The 12,376-nt window shown below is 39.7% G+C and overlaps 1 protein-coding gene across 1 annotated transcript in view; it reads right to left on the reverse strand.

The window, feature by feature from the left end:
• Positions 1-1,677: 1,677 nt before the first annotated feature.
• The window catches only part of rhd (Rh blood group, D antigen), a 59,440-nt gene continuing 48,741 nt past the window's right edge, over positions 1,678-12,376 (reverse strand). Inside the window, exons 8-10 of the mRNA XM_039739862.1 lie at positions 9,961-10,040; positions 4,061-4,134; positions 1,678-3,406 (exon numbers count right to left, since the gene is read on the reverse strand). Coding sequence (XP_039595796.1) covers positions 3,380-3,406; positions 4,061-4,134; positions 9,961-10,040 — 181 coding nt within the window. The 3' untranslated portion in view covers positions 1,678-3,379. The remainder of the gene's footprint in view (positions 3,407-4,060; positions 4,135-9,960; positions 10,041-12,376) is intronic.

Here is a 12,376-nt window from a genome sequence, read left to right on the forward strand (position 1 = left end):
CCAGATCTCTTCCTATCAGAGTTTCTTCCAGCTTCCAATTGCCTTTGGATTTTCTTGGATACCATACTCACTAACAGTTGGACTTATTTTGCAATTTCTCTAAATGAAAGACCTACACTCCTAAAGATAATGATGCTCTTTCTCATTTCATTTGCTAATTGCCATTTTCTTGTCTTTATCACTGGAATATTGTCCAAGTAGCACTTCAGAGAGTGTAGTAACACAGTATGTTCAAACTCTGCTTTAAGACAGACAAGAGGGTTTTTAAGTAATGAGCCAAAGTTGGGACACCTGTTCAAATTGTTTACTTTAAATAGCAAGGCTTAATTCACTTTAATTACTGCAGAACATCTGTAGGTTGTATGTTAGTTGATCCCTGAAGAAGGCCCATTTGTAAAACTCCTATTTCCTATTTGTTTTTTATTTTGGTTTTTGCTAACTTTAACTAAATTTAAACCTGTGGCAGTTTACTGCTTACCTTTTCACCATTTCAGGTAATTCATTACATTTTGACTGATGAAACTTGGAGAAGAATTGAGGTGTCTTCTTAAAGGTTTGACCAATAGTGTAGTGGTCAGGGTAAAGGAGGAGGTGAATTAGAAAAACTAGATTTCTTTCTTAATTCTTCAGAGAGCTGCTGTGTTAAAGAAAATTCTCATGTTTAAATTTTAGGAGTGTCAAGTCCCATGTTTACAGTGATGCTTTGTTGATTTATAACTAACTTGGTTATTAGATCCAATGTTGTCATTCCTTTCTGTTGGATAAAGACTTCCACAGTCAAATCCCATTCTTCCATTTTTAAACTTGCTTAATCCAGTTTGGTTTTGCAGGGGCTAGATCCCAGACCACCATGATTGGACTCTCTACTAGGCAAGGCACCAATTCGTTATAAGGTCCTTTCCCTTATAGCACTAGTCTGCAATCAGTAGTCAACCTAACCTTCAAATCTTTGGATCCATGGAGGACTCTGGTGTATCGGGGGGGTTGAGGAACCCATGTAAACAGCGGGAGAACGTGCAATACACACACACAGAAAGGGGCAGAGATTTGACCCCAGAACACTGGAGCCGTGGAACAGCAGTGCCAACCACCTCCCATTCTTTATTTCGAGTCAGATTTGAAATGATTAATGTACATAGAGTTCTAATTATCTCTAGATATCCTCAGTTATTAAGCCCAAACCATCTACCAATCACCATTCACAACTACATTTTATTTATTTTATATAGCCAGCCATTTAAAAATTGAGGTAAAATAGTTCAAAACAGTTCCAGCATAACATTCTCAAACCTGAATTAACATAGTCTAGAGTGAAAACTGTGTTGGACGAGGTGGAAAACCCATGCAGGCACAAAGTAAACCTATTCACTCCAAACTGACAATATTCAGGCATGAGATTCAAAGCTAGGAAGCAGGAGCCTTTTTTGGCAGTAGTGCTACCTGATGCATCCGCCATTCTGCCCGTCGGTGTAATATTAAAAAAAAAATAATAATGAAATAACCCTGTAATTTGCCTGAAAAACCATTTTGGTGGGAACGTCTGTATCTTTGGACATGCTTGTCTTACACTTTCATGTGCATCTCCACCCCGATATGTTTGTCTTTATGTTTTACATGTCCCAGGGTGGTTTCTGTACACCAGGTACCTTTTCAAATAAACAAAAATGGACAAAATGATGGACTTCTTACTTTTATTAGCATTGCTTACAGGTTAAAAATAGAAGAAAAATGTAAAACTTAGCATTTTGAGTGCAAAGAATTTAAAGAAAAAACTGGACAATTCTTCAATGAAGGCTAGGTAATCTGAAGCCTGCCAGGGGAGACCGAGTGTATCTCAGTGTACTTCTCCAGCTCTTCCTTTGTGACGATTACCTTCATGTTTTGATGCCCCCACTCTCCAGCATCAAAATAGTTGACATGCTGTAACTGTCCTGCAGAGTTCAGACACTTTATAGATATTCATCTAGGTAGATAGACAATAGGCAATAGAAAAGCTGTCTACAATAGTGTGCTAATTAAAACATTCTTTATTACTAATGATATGTACACTGATCAGCCACAACATTAAATCCACATGCTGAATATTGTGTAGGTCAAAACAGCTGTGATCCATCGAGGCGTGGACTCCACAAGATCTCCAAAGGTGTCCTATGGTATCTGGCACCAAGATTTTAGCAGAAGTTTCTTTAGATCCTGTAGGTTTTGAGGTGGGGTATCCAAGGATTGGACTTCCAGCACATCCCACCGATGCTTGTTTGGATTGTGATCTGGTGAATTTGGAGGCCAAGTCCCTTGAAATCTTTGTCATGATCCTCAAACCATTTCTGAACATTTTTTTTTGTCATTGTGGCAGGGTGCATGATACTGCTTAAAAAAGGCCACTGCCATCAGGAATTATCATTACCGTGAAGCGGGTGTATGTTGTCTGCAACAATCTTTATGTAGGTGGTAAGTGACAAAGTAACATCCACATGAATGCCAGAATCCAAGGTTTCCTGGCAGAGCATTGCCAAGAGCTTGCCTTTCTCCCATAGTGCATCCTGCTGCCTTCTCTTCCCCAGATAAATCACACACACACACTCGGCCATCCACATGATATACAAGGAAACAAGATTCATCGGACTAAGTTACCATTTTCCGTTGCTCCATGGTCTAGTTCAGATGCTCGCAGGCCCATTGTAGGAGCTTTCGGTGTTGAACAGGGGTCAGTATGGGCATTCTGACTGGTCTGTGGGTACACAAGCAAGCTGTGATGCGCTGTGTGTTCTGATAACTTTCTGTCATGGCCAGCTTTAAGTTTTTCAGCAATTTGTGCTAGAGTAGTGCTTCTTTGGGACTGGGTCAGGCAATCTAGCCTGTGTTCCCCACATGCATCAGTGATCCTTAGGTGCCCATGATCTTGTTGCTGGTTTACTGGTTGTCCTCCCTTGAACCACTCTTGGTAGGCAATAGCCCCTGCATATTGGGAACAACCCACAAGACCAGTCGTTTTGAAGATACTCTGTCCCAGTCATCTAGCCATTACACTTTGGCCCTTGTCAAAGTCTCTCAGATCTTTATGGTTGTCCATTTTTCCTGCTTCCAACACATCATACTCAAGAACGGACTTTTTACTTGCTGCCTGATACTGTATATCCCACACCTTGGCAGGTGCCATTGTAACAAGATAGTCGATGTTGTTCACTTTGCCTGCCAATGGTTTTAAAGTTGTGGCTGATTGGTGTATATGCTACACATGGACATTCTGACTCACATGAGGTACACTTATTGACGGACATTTACGGGTTTTTTTTTTTCACAAAAATGGATTATTGTCTTCTCAAGTTTGTCAAATTTGGCTGAGCTTTTATTTTTATCTGCTAATATCCTGGTCATCACTTCACAGCTTCATTGCTAAGTGTGGAAACTGAAAAATAAACACAAGAATTAGATCCATCATCATCACCATCAGCATACAGATTCGAGCTGCGTAATTTTCTAACCCACTAAACCTGCACCAAGATTGTGGGTTTGACTAGAACCTATCCCAGCTAGCATAAAGCACAATGTAGGAACAAATGCTGGACAGGGTGCCAGTCCATTGCAGCCCATGTGTCTTAAAACCCATCCATCCATAATAACTACATTACAATTTTAATTTAGGGATTTAGGGACATAGGATGCCAGATCCTATTTTGGCTGTAATGGTCACAATGCCATCAGGGGCGCCTTTCACACACAACCCCACAATCACACAGAGACAATCTGAATTTGCCGATCAGCTTTTCCAGTACATCATGGGAGATGTGGGTAGAAAACCTCCACAGACAAAGACAGAGTGGAGGATTCTAATCCAGGACACTTTATATACATACGTACTTATAGAAACTGTGGAATGACAATTACAATTGAGTAATTATAGTGTTACTCTGTATTACACAGTAAGTACGAGGTAATAAGACCTAGTTACTCTGTAATTTTACAAATATTTACATGATGAGGTAAAGCCTAATTAAGGACACCAAATCTAAAGTGATGCCAAAATTTCTTTTTGCACGGAAAAGAAAAAAGAAAAACTTACCTCCCAATATGCTTGGTCATCAAAATGCTTGTGGAAATGAACTGGTTTCCACCACTTACATTTTAAGAGAAAACCTTAAAAAAGTAAAAAATACGTTAAAACACCTGAGTGAACTAACGATAAGTAGTCAATGCAATCTACTGTACATAAGAGCTACCACAAATCATCTGACTGTACCTTTGCAATTTGCTTAAAAGAAACTGATTAATTTACTGTTTCATTGCTATTTTTTTACTTTCTCGTATACGAAGTATAGGAAAAGTATTGTAATCGTCCAAAGATTCAGTGTTGAAATTTTGATGAATCTCGATGTTTTAGACCTCCCTAACTTTCTCGTATACAAAGCATATGGAAAGTATTGGAATCTTCCAAAAATTCCATTTCGAGATTTTGATGACTCTCGACGTTTTAGACCTCCTTGAGTCTGAAAGCACCATTTTTGGAATTATGTCTGTGTGTCTGTCTGTCTCTGTCTGTGTCTGTGTGTGTGTCTATGTAAACACGATAACTTGAGTAGGCTTTCACTTCGGTCAAGCAAATTGTGCCTACAAGTATTAGGTACAAAACATAGATTTCTATCAACTTTTGGGCTATTTCCATTAATCAGAAGTGGTACTTTACCTTTTATTCAGGCAACTGCAGAGTCTGATTTATTCAACTTTACTTTAATAATAATTGTTTAATATATTCATTTGATTTGATTGTTGTTGATGGTTCTTTAATGTACATAATATAAAAATATAATAATTGTCTTGTGGTTTACTCCTCAAATATCTATCCTCATATCTGAGTATACGAGAAAGTCTAGGGGAGACCACTCCCGATTTTTTAACTTTATAAACGAGTGGTATTCATTTTTTTGTCGCAGACTTGATTTGAATGTCTCATTGCAATAGATCTTTGGGATGTGAGTAAATGTAGCTGATCAATTTGATATCAATTCTCCCATCTTTCTAGTCTCGTACAACTGGAACAGCAGGTATTGACTTTTGCTACTTGCCCGGATTACTAGCCGTATTGTTTATGAAGATATAATAATAGACAACACACTGTAGTGCCATGTTAATAACGAGTATAGGTTTACAACAATAAAAAGGATGGCCAAGACAGTTTGAATCTGCACAGTTTTGTAGTTGTTAACCCTGCTGCCTTACAGTTTTGGGGACATAGACTCAGTTAACTATTCAGTATAGAGCCTGCAGGCTCCCTTTATTAAATTAGATAATCTTTGTTAATTGCATGGGGAATTTCAGAGGCATACAGCAGCAGAAGCATAAAAGAACAAGGATACAGACTTATAGGACAGATAATACAATCAATCAATCAATTGATAAGTAAATACATAAATAAAAATAAACAACAAGTAAATTGGGTGAGGGTTCATTTACTACTCCTAGTTGCCTGCAAATCCAAAAATTGTAGATAAGGAGTTACATTGTGATTATCAATAGGCCCTAAAGGACTAAATGTTTGGTGTCTTTTATATTAAAGTGACATTTTAATGTAAAAGGCCTCCTTCATTTTTTCATTGTATGATTTTTATTTCTAAAATAAACCCTGTCGCATTAGAGTTTTGAGTTTCACAGGTTTGAAATGAAAATATCACAGATTAAATGTAGGATTTGCTACTCACTTAAATTAGAGAATTGGTCATTGGCATTTACAGTGTAGTTTTTTCTGAGACCTTATACAATATATCTATATACTGTATAATAAAACACTAAAGGTCTGTGTCTGTCCTCTCCCTCTGAGCAATCTGCTAGGTCAGTTTGACTTTGGTGACACGATTACAAGAGGAAGTGTGTGTGTGTGACACATGAGCAGTTATATGGCTGTCTCATTTTACTTGAAGTAGCTTTCCACTTTGCAGCTGACGTTGTACACATGGAGCACTGTAAAGCTGTGGCACAGAACTATCAGTTTGCTAAAGGCAGTTGTCCACATGCTGTGGCCACATTTTTAGAATTCATACGCACTCCATAGTTAACTATATCTAGTGGTGGCCCTGAGGCTGGGGATCTGTACTGGTATCTGAAAGGTTGCCGGTTTAAATCCTGCTACTCCCCAAAGTGATCCTACTTCATTGGGCCGTTAAATAAAGTCATTAATCTGAAAATTGCTCCAAGGGCGCTATACAGTGGCTGACCATGTGCTTTGACTGCCCAAAGGTCATGTGAAAAGATAGTTTGCCCTCAGAGATTAACAAAGTATATTAATAAAAAAAAAGCTGTGGTGTAGCTGAACAAAAATAATGAACAGATGAACCTCCACAATGATACCATTTGTGCAAGTGAGGGTGTGTGTATACAGTCATATGGAAAAGTTTGGGAACCCCTCTCAGCCTGCATAATAATTTGCTCTACTTTCAACAAAAACAATAAAAGCGGTCTGTCTTTCATTTCCTAGGAACATCGGAGTACTGGGGTGTTTTCTGAACAAATATTTTTAGTGAAGCAGTATTTAGTTGTATGAAATTAAATCAAATGTGAAAAACTGGTTGTGCACACATTTGGGTCCCCTTTTAATTTTGCTGATTTGAATGCCTGTAAATGCTCAATGCTGATTACTTGTAACACCAAATTGGTTGGATTAGCTTGTTAAGCCTTGAACTTCATAGACAGGTGTGTCCAATCATGACAAGGTATTTAAGGTGGTCAGTTGCAAGTTGTGCTTCCCTTTGACTCTCCTCTGAAGAGTGACAGCATGGGATCCTCAAAGCAACTCTCAAATGATCTGAAAACAAAGATTGTTCAGTCTCATGGTTTAGGGGAAGGCTACAAAAAGCTTTCTCAGAGGTTTAAACTGTCAGTTTCAACTGTAAGGAATGTAATCAGGAAATGGAAGGCCACAGGCACAGTTGCTGTTAAACCCAGCAGGTCTGGCAGGCCAAGAAAAATACAGGAGCAGCATATGTGCAGGATTGTGAGAATGGTTACAGACAGCCCACAGATCACCTCCAAAGACCTGCAAGAACATCTTGCTGTACATGGTGTATCTGTACATCGTTCTACAATTCAGCGCAATTTGCACAACGATCATCTGTATGGCAGGGTGATGAGAAAGAAGCCCTTTCTGCACTCACATCACAAACAGAGTCGCTTGTTGTATGCAAATGCTCTTTTAGACAAACCAGATTAATTTTGGAACAAAGTGCTTTGGACTGATGAGACAAAAATTGAGTTATTTGGTCAGAACAAAAAGCACTTTGCATGCTGGAAGAAGAACACCGCATTCCAAGAAAAACACCTGCACCTACTGTCAAATTTGGTGGAGGTTCCATCATGCTGTGGGGCTGTGTGGCTAGTTCAGGGACTGGGGCCCTTGTTAAAGTCGAGGGTCAGATTAATTCAACCCAAGTCAGTCCCAAAGGTATCACATCCTGGTGAGCTGAATGACTTCAGGCCTGTCGTCCTGACGTCACATGTGATGAAGGCCATGGAGCGGCTGCAGCTTCACCACCTGAGGCCACAGGTCCGCCACGCCCTTGACCCTCTGCAGTTCACATACCAGGAAAAGGTGGGAGTGGAGGATGCCATCATTTATATGCTACACCGATCCCTCTCCCACTTGGACAGAGGCAGTGGTGCAGTAAGAATTATGTTTCTGGACTTCTCTAGCTCCTTCAACACCATCCAACCTCTGCTCCTTAGGGACAAGCTGACAGAGATGGGAGTAGATTCATACCTGCCGGCATGGATCGTGGGCTATCTTACAGACAGACCTCAGTATGTGCATCACGGGAACAGCAGGTCTGAAATTGTGGTCAGCAGCACAGGCGCGCCGCAGGGGGCTGTAGTTCTCCGGTCCTGTTCAGCCTATATACATCGGACTTCCAATACAACTTGGAATCCTGCCACGTGCAAAAGTTCGCTGATGACACTGCTATCATGGGCTGCATCAGGAGTGGGCAGGAGGAGGAGTATAGGAACCTAATCAAGGACTTTCTTAAATGGTGCAACTCAAACCACCTACAACTGTCACTGTCCTGCTCCACTAACAGAATGAGAAGATCTTTCCTCCCCCACACTATGCGACTAAGTTATTGTCTGTTATACCTGCCTTGCACTCTCCACCTTGCATTTTTTTAACTTCCACTGCATTTTTATTTAATATTGTTTTTTTTATCAGTATGCTGCTGCTGGAGTATGTGAATTTCCCCTTGGGGATTAATAAAGTATCTATCTATCTATCTATCTATCTATCTATCTATCTATCTATCTATCTATCTATCTATCTATCTATCTATCTCAACAAATTCGTCAGGATAATGTTCAAGCATCAGTCACAACATTGAAGTTATGCAGGGGTTGGATATTCCAACAAGACAATGATCCAAAACACAGTTCGTAATCTACAAAGGCATTCATGCAGAGGGAGAAGTACAATGTTCTGGAATGGCCATCACAGTCCCCTGACTTGAATATCATCGAAAATCTATGGGATGATTTGAAGCAGGCTGTCCATGCTAGACAGCCATCAAATTTAACTGAACTGGAGAGATTTTGAATGGAAGAATGGTCAAAAATACCTCCATCCAGTATCCAGACACTCATCAAAGGCTATAAGAGACGTCTAGAGGCTGTTATATTTGCAAAAGGAGGCTCAACTAAGTATTGATGTCATATCTCTGTTGGGGTGTCCAAATTTATGCACCTGTCTAATTTTGTTATGATGCATATTGCATATTTTCTGTTAATCCAATAAACTTAATGTCACTGCTGAAATGCTACTGTTTGCATAAGCATGTCATATATTAAAAGGAAGTTGCTACTTTGAAAACTCAGCCAATGATAAACAAAAATCCAAAGAATTAAGAGGGGTTCCCAAACATTTTCATATGACTGTATCTATTACATAATAAAATGCTGGGGTTGGTGTGCATGTGTCCAGCCACTTAAGAGCAATCTGATTGGTCAGTTTGGCCTTGGTGACGCAATCAATAGAGAAAGTGCAAGTGTGAGATATAGGTGAGGAGGAGTAAAGGGGTAGGAGCCACACAAAGAGTTGCATTCAATGATGGGTTTTATTCAACGATAAGAGTTTTATTCAAGAGTTAAGACAAGAGAGTTAATATAAGATAAGAGAGTTAAGAGTTAAATTAAATTAAGAGATAAGATAAGAGAGTTAAGTTAACAAAAGAGTTTTATTCAAGAGTTTTATTAGAATTTTATTTATTCAATGATAAGAGTTTTATTCAACGATAAAACCAGAGCAAAGGCGAGCAAGATAAAGTTGATAATTATTCATATATTTTTGTATACAAACCATAAAGGATACAGAAGTGACTTTATCATGGATTTGGATATAATGCCATTAACGTTCTTCTACAACTGCTCTAAGATCACCCTTTCCAACTCTTACATGTAAATCATTATTGTGGTTTTCTCCATTTATTTTACAGTCTAATGAACCTTTTGGTGAGGTTGGACTTTTATGGACCTGTGATTCATTAGTGTACACCATTTTTTCTTAGGTTGTCTGCAAATAGAATTGCTTTTCAGTCACTCAGTCAGAGAGACATGTAGATTTATGTAAACAGGGTGGTTTTCCTGCCCAGATTCTATCTGTCATCTCTCTTTGGAAATGCTGGTTTTTAGCTCAATTGAAATATTACTTACTGAAACTTTTTCTCCCTGACCTCCCTGTATATAAACTCAGTCGATTAGGGCCTACAGACATACGCTATCAGGAGATGTGCCACAAAAGTGGACAGATGGACTGCAAAAGTTGCAAACATTAAGACCTATTAAGGTATGATATTAATTTTTGGGTATCTGCTACACATTCCTTTCCAATCAATAACTCGGGCTTTCTTCATATTTAAAGTGACATTACATTTCAAAAAGTCTCAAATCTTTTTCAAAGGCCTGGCAATTTAATGTTATCTGGTTAATATTTACCTGTAATCATTCCCAACACAAGGCTTAGTGCTAGAGTCACAGAAAGTGCAACATACTCAATAAACGAGTCCTTTAGAATCCTGTAAAAATAAAAGTTATCAGCTTTTAGGAAACAATCATAAAGCCAACAGCATTACAGCATTGATCCACAGTTAGCAGTAAGCTCTGATTGTGTACATTACATGTGGGTCTAGGCAACAATGATGTGTAAAGATCTACAGTATAACCATTGTCATTATGGAGACTTGGGTGGATAGGGGGGAGTTGTGGCAGAGCTTTGGCTGTCAAGTTATAAAAGTCTTGAGACAAGAATCCCCATCATTCTATGAGACTCCTCCATCATAAGAAGGAGTCCTGTCTCATCAAATGCACTAAATGAATTGTTAAGCCAAGTTTATAGATAAACTATCAATGAGTATAAAGCCGTGATATGTCCTATATCAAGGGAGGTGGCTTCATTTATTACTCTTTATACAGCCTGCAACTTTAGTGTGAATTAAATGGGTTCGATGGCGAAACTGGTGGACTTTTATACATGCAATGTGTTACAATATCAATGTCTTGTAGAGCGTTTCATTCTGGGCTCTGGTGCCTTTATATATTCTTACCATATTCTTTTGTCTTTCATCCAACAAATCCAGATATTACAGTGCATCTGGAAAGTATTCACAGCGCATCACTTTTTCCACATTTTGTTATGTTACAGCTTTATTCCAAAATGGATTAAATTCATTTTTTTCCTCAGAATTCTACACACAACACCCCATAAAGACAACGTGAAAAAAGTTTACTTGAGGTTTTTGCAAATTTATTAAAAATAAAAAAACTGAGAAATCACATGAACATAAGTATTCACAGCCTTTGCCATGAAGCTCAAAATTGAGCTCAGGTGCATCCTGTTTCCCCTGATCATCCTTGAGATGTTTCTGCAGCTGAATTGGAGTCCACCTGTGGTAAATTCAGTTGATTGGACATGATTTGGAAAGGCACACACCTGTCTATATAAGGTCCCACAGTTGACAGTTCATGTCAGAGCACAAACCAAGCATGAAGTCAAAGGAATTGTCTGTAGACCTCCGAGACAGGATTGTCTTGAGGCACAAATCTGAGGAAGGTTACAGAAAAATTTCTGCTGCTTTGAAGGTCCCAATGAGCACAGTGGCCTCCGTCATCCGTAAGTGGAAGAAGTTCGAAACCACCAGGACTCTTCCTAGAGCTGGCCAGCCATCTAAGCTGAGCGATCGGGGGAGAAGGGCCTTAGTCAGGGAGGTGACCAAGAACCCAATGGTCACTCTGTCAGAGCTCCAGAGGAACTCTGTGGAGAGAGGAGAACCTTCCAGAAGGACAACCATCTCTGCAGCAATCCACCAATCAGGCCTGTATGGTAGAGTGGCCAGGCGGAAGCCACTCCTTAGTAAAAGGCACATGGCAGCCCGCCTGGAATTTGCCAAAAGGCACCTGAAGGACTCTCAGACCATGAGAAACAAAATTCTCTGGTCTGATGAGACAAAGATTGAACTCTTTGGTGTGAATGCCAGGCGTCACGTTTGGAGGAAACCAGGCACCGCTCATCACCAGGCCAATACCATCCCTACAGTGAAGCATGGTGGTGGCAGCATCATGCTGTGGGGGGCAGGAACTGGGAGACTAGTCAGGATAAAGGGAAAGATGACTGCAGCAATATACAGAGACATCCTGGATGAAAACCTGCTCCAGAGCGCTCTTGACCTCAGACTGGAGAGACCCAAAGCACACAGCCAAGATATCAAAGGAGTGGCTTCAGGACAACTCTGTGAATGTCCTTGAGTGGCCCAGCCAGAGCCCAGACTTGAATCCGGTTGAACATCTCTGGAGAGATCTTAAAATGGCTGTGCACCGACGCTTCCCATGCAAACTGATGGATCTTGAGAGGTGCTGCAAAGAGGAATGGGCGAAACTGGCCAAGGATAGGTGTGCCAAGCTTGTGGCCTCACGTTCAAAAAGACTTGAGGCTGTAATTGCTGCCAAAGGTGCATCGACAAAGTATTGAGCAAAAGCCGTGAATACTTATGTACATGTGATTTCTCAGTTTTTTTATTTTTAATAAACTTGCAGAAACCTCAAGTAAACTTTTTTCATGTTGTCATTATGGGGTGGTGTTTGTAGAATTCTGAGGAAAAAAATGAATTTAATCCATTTTGGAATAAGGCTGTAACATAACAAAATGTAGAAAAAGTGATGCGCTGTGAATACTTTCTGGATGCACTGTACCTAAAGTCCAAAGAGGCATAGGCTTGCCAGTCCATGCATGTGTGTGTGATTGTGTTAGTGCATATCCATTAATCGATTAGTGTCTCATTTAATAATGTGTTCAGTTTCTTACTGCTGGAATGAACTTCGCCTCCCTCTGAACTAAAACTTGGGGACAGAAGACAAA

The sequence above is a fragment of the Polypterus senegalus genome, chromosome 17, assembly GCF_016835505.1.
Source record: "Polypterus senegalus isolate Bchr_013 chromosome 17, ASM1683550v1, whole genome shotgun sequence".
Taxonomy (NCBI): Eukaryota; Metazoa; Chordata; class Cladistia; order Polypteriformes; family Polypteridae; genus Polypterus; species Polypterus senegalus.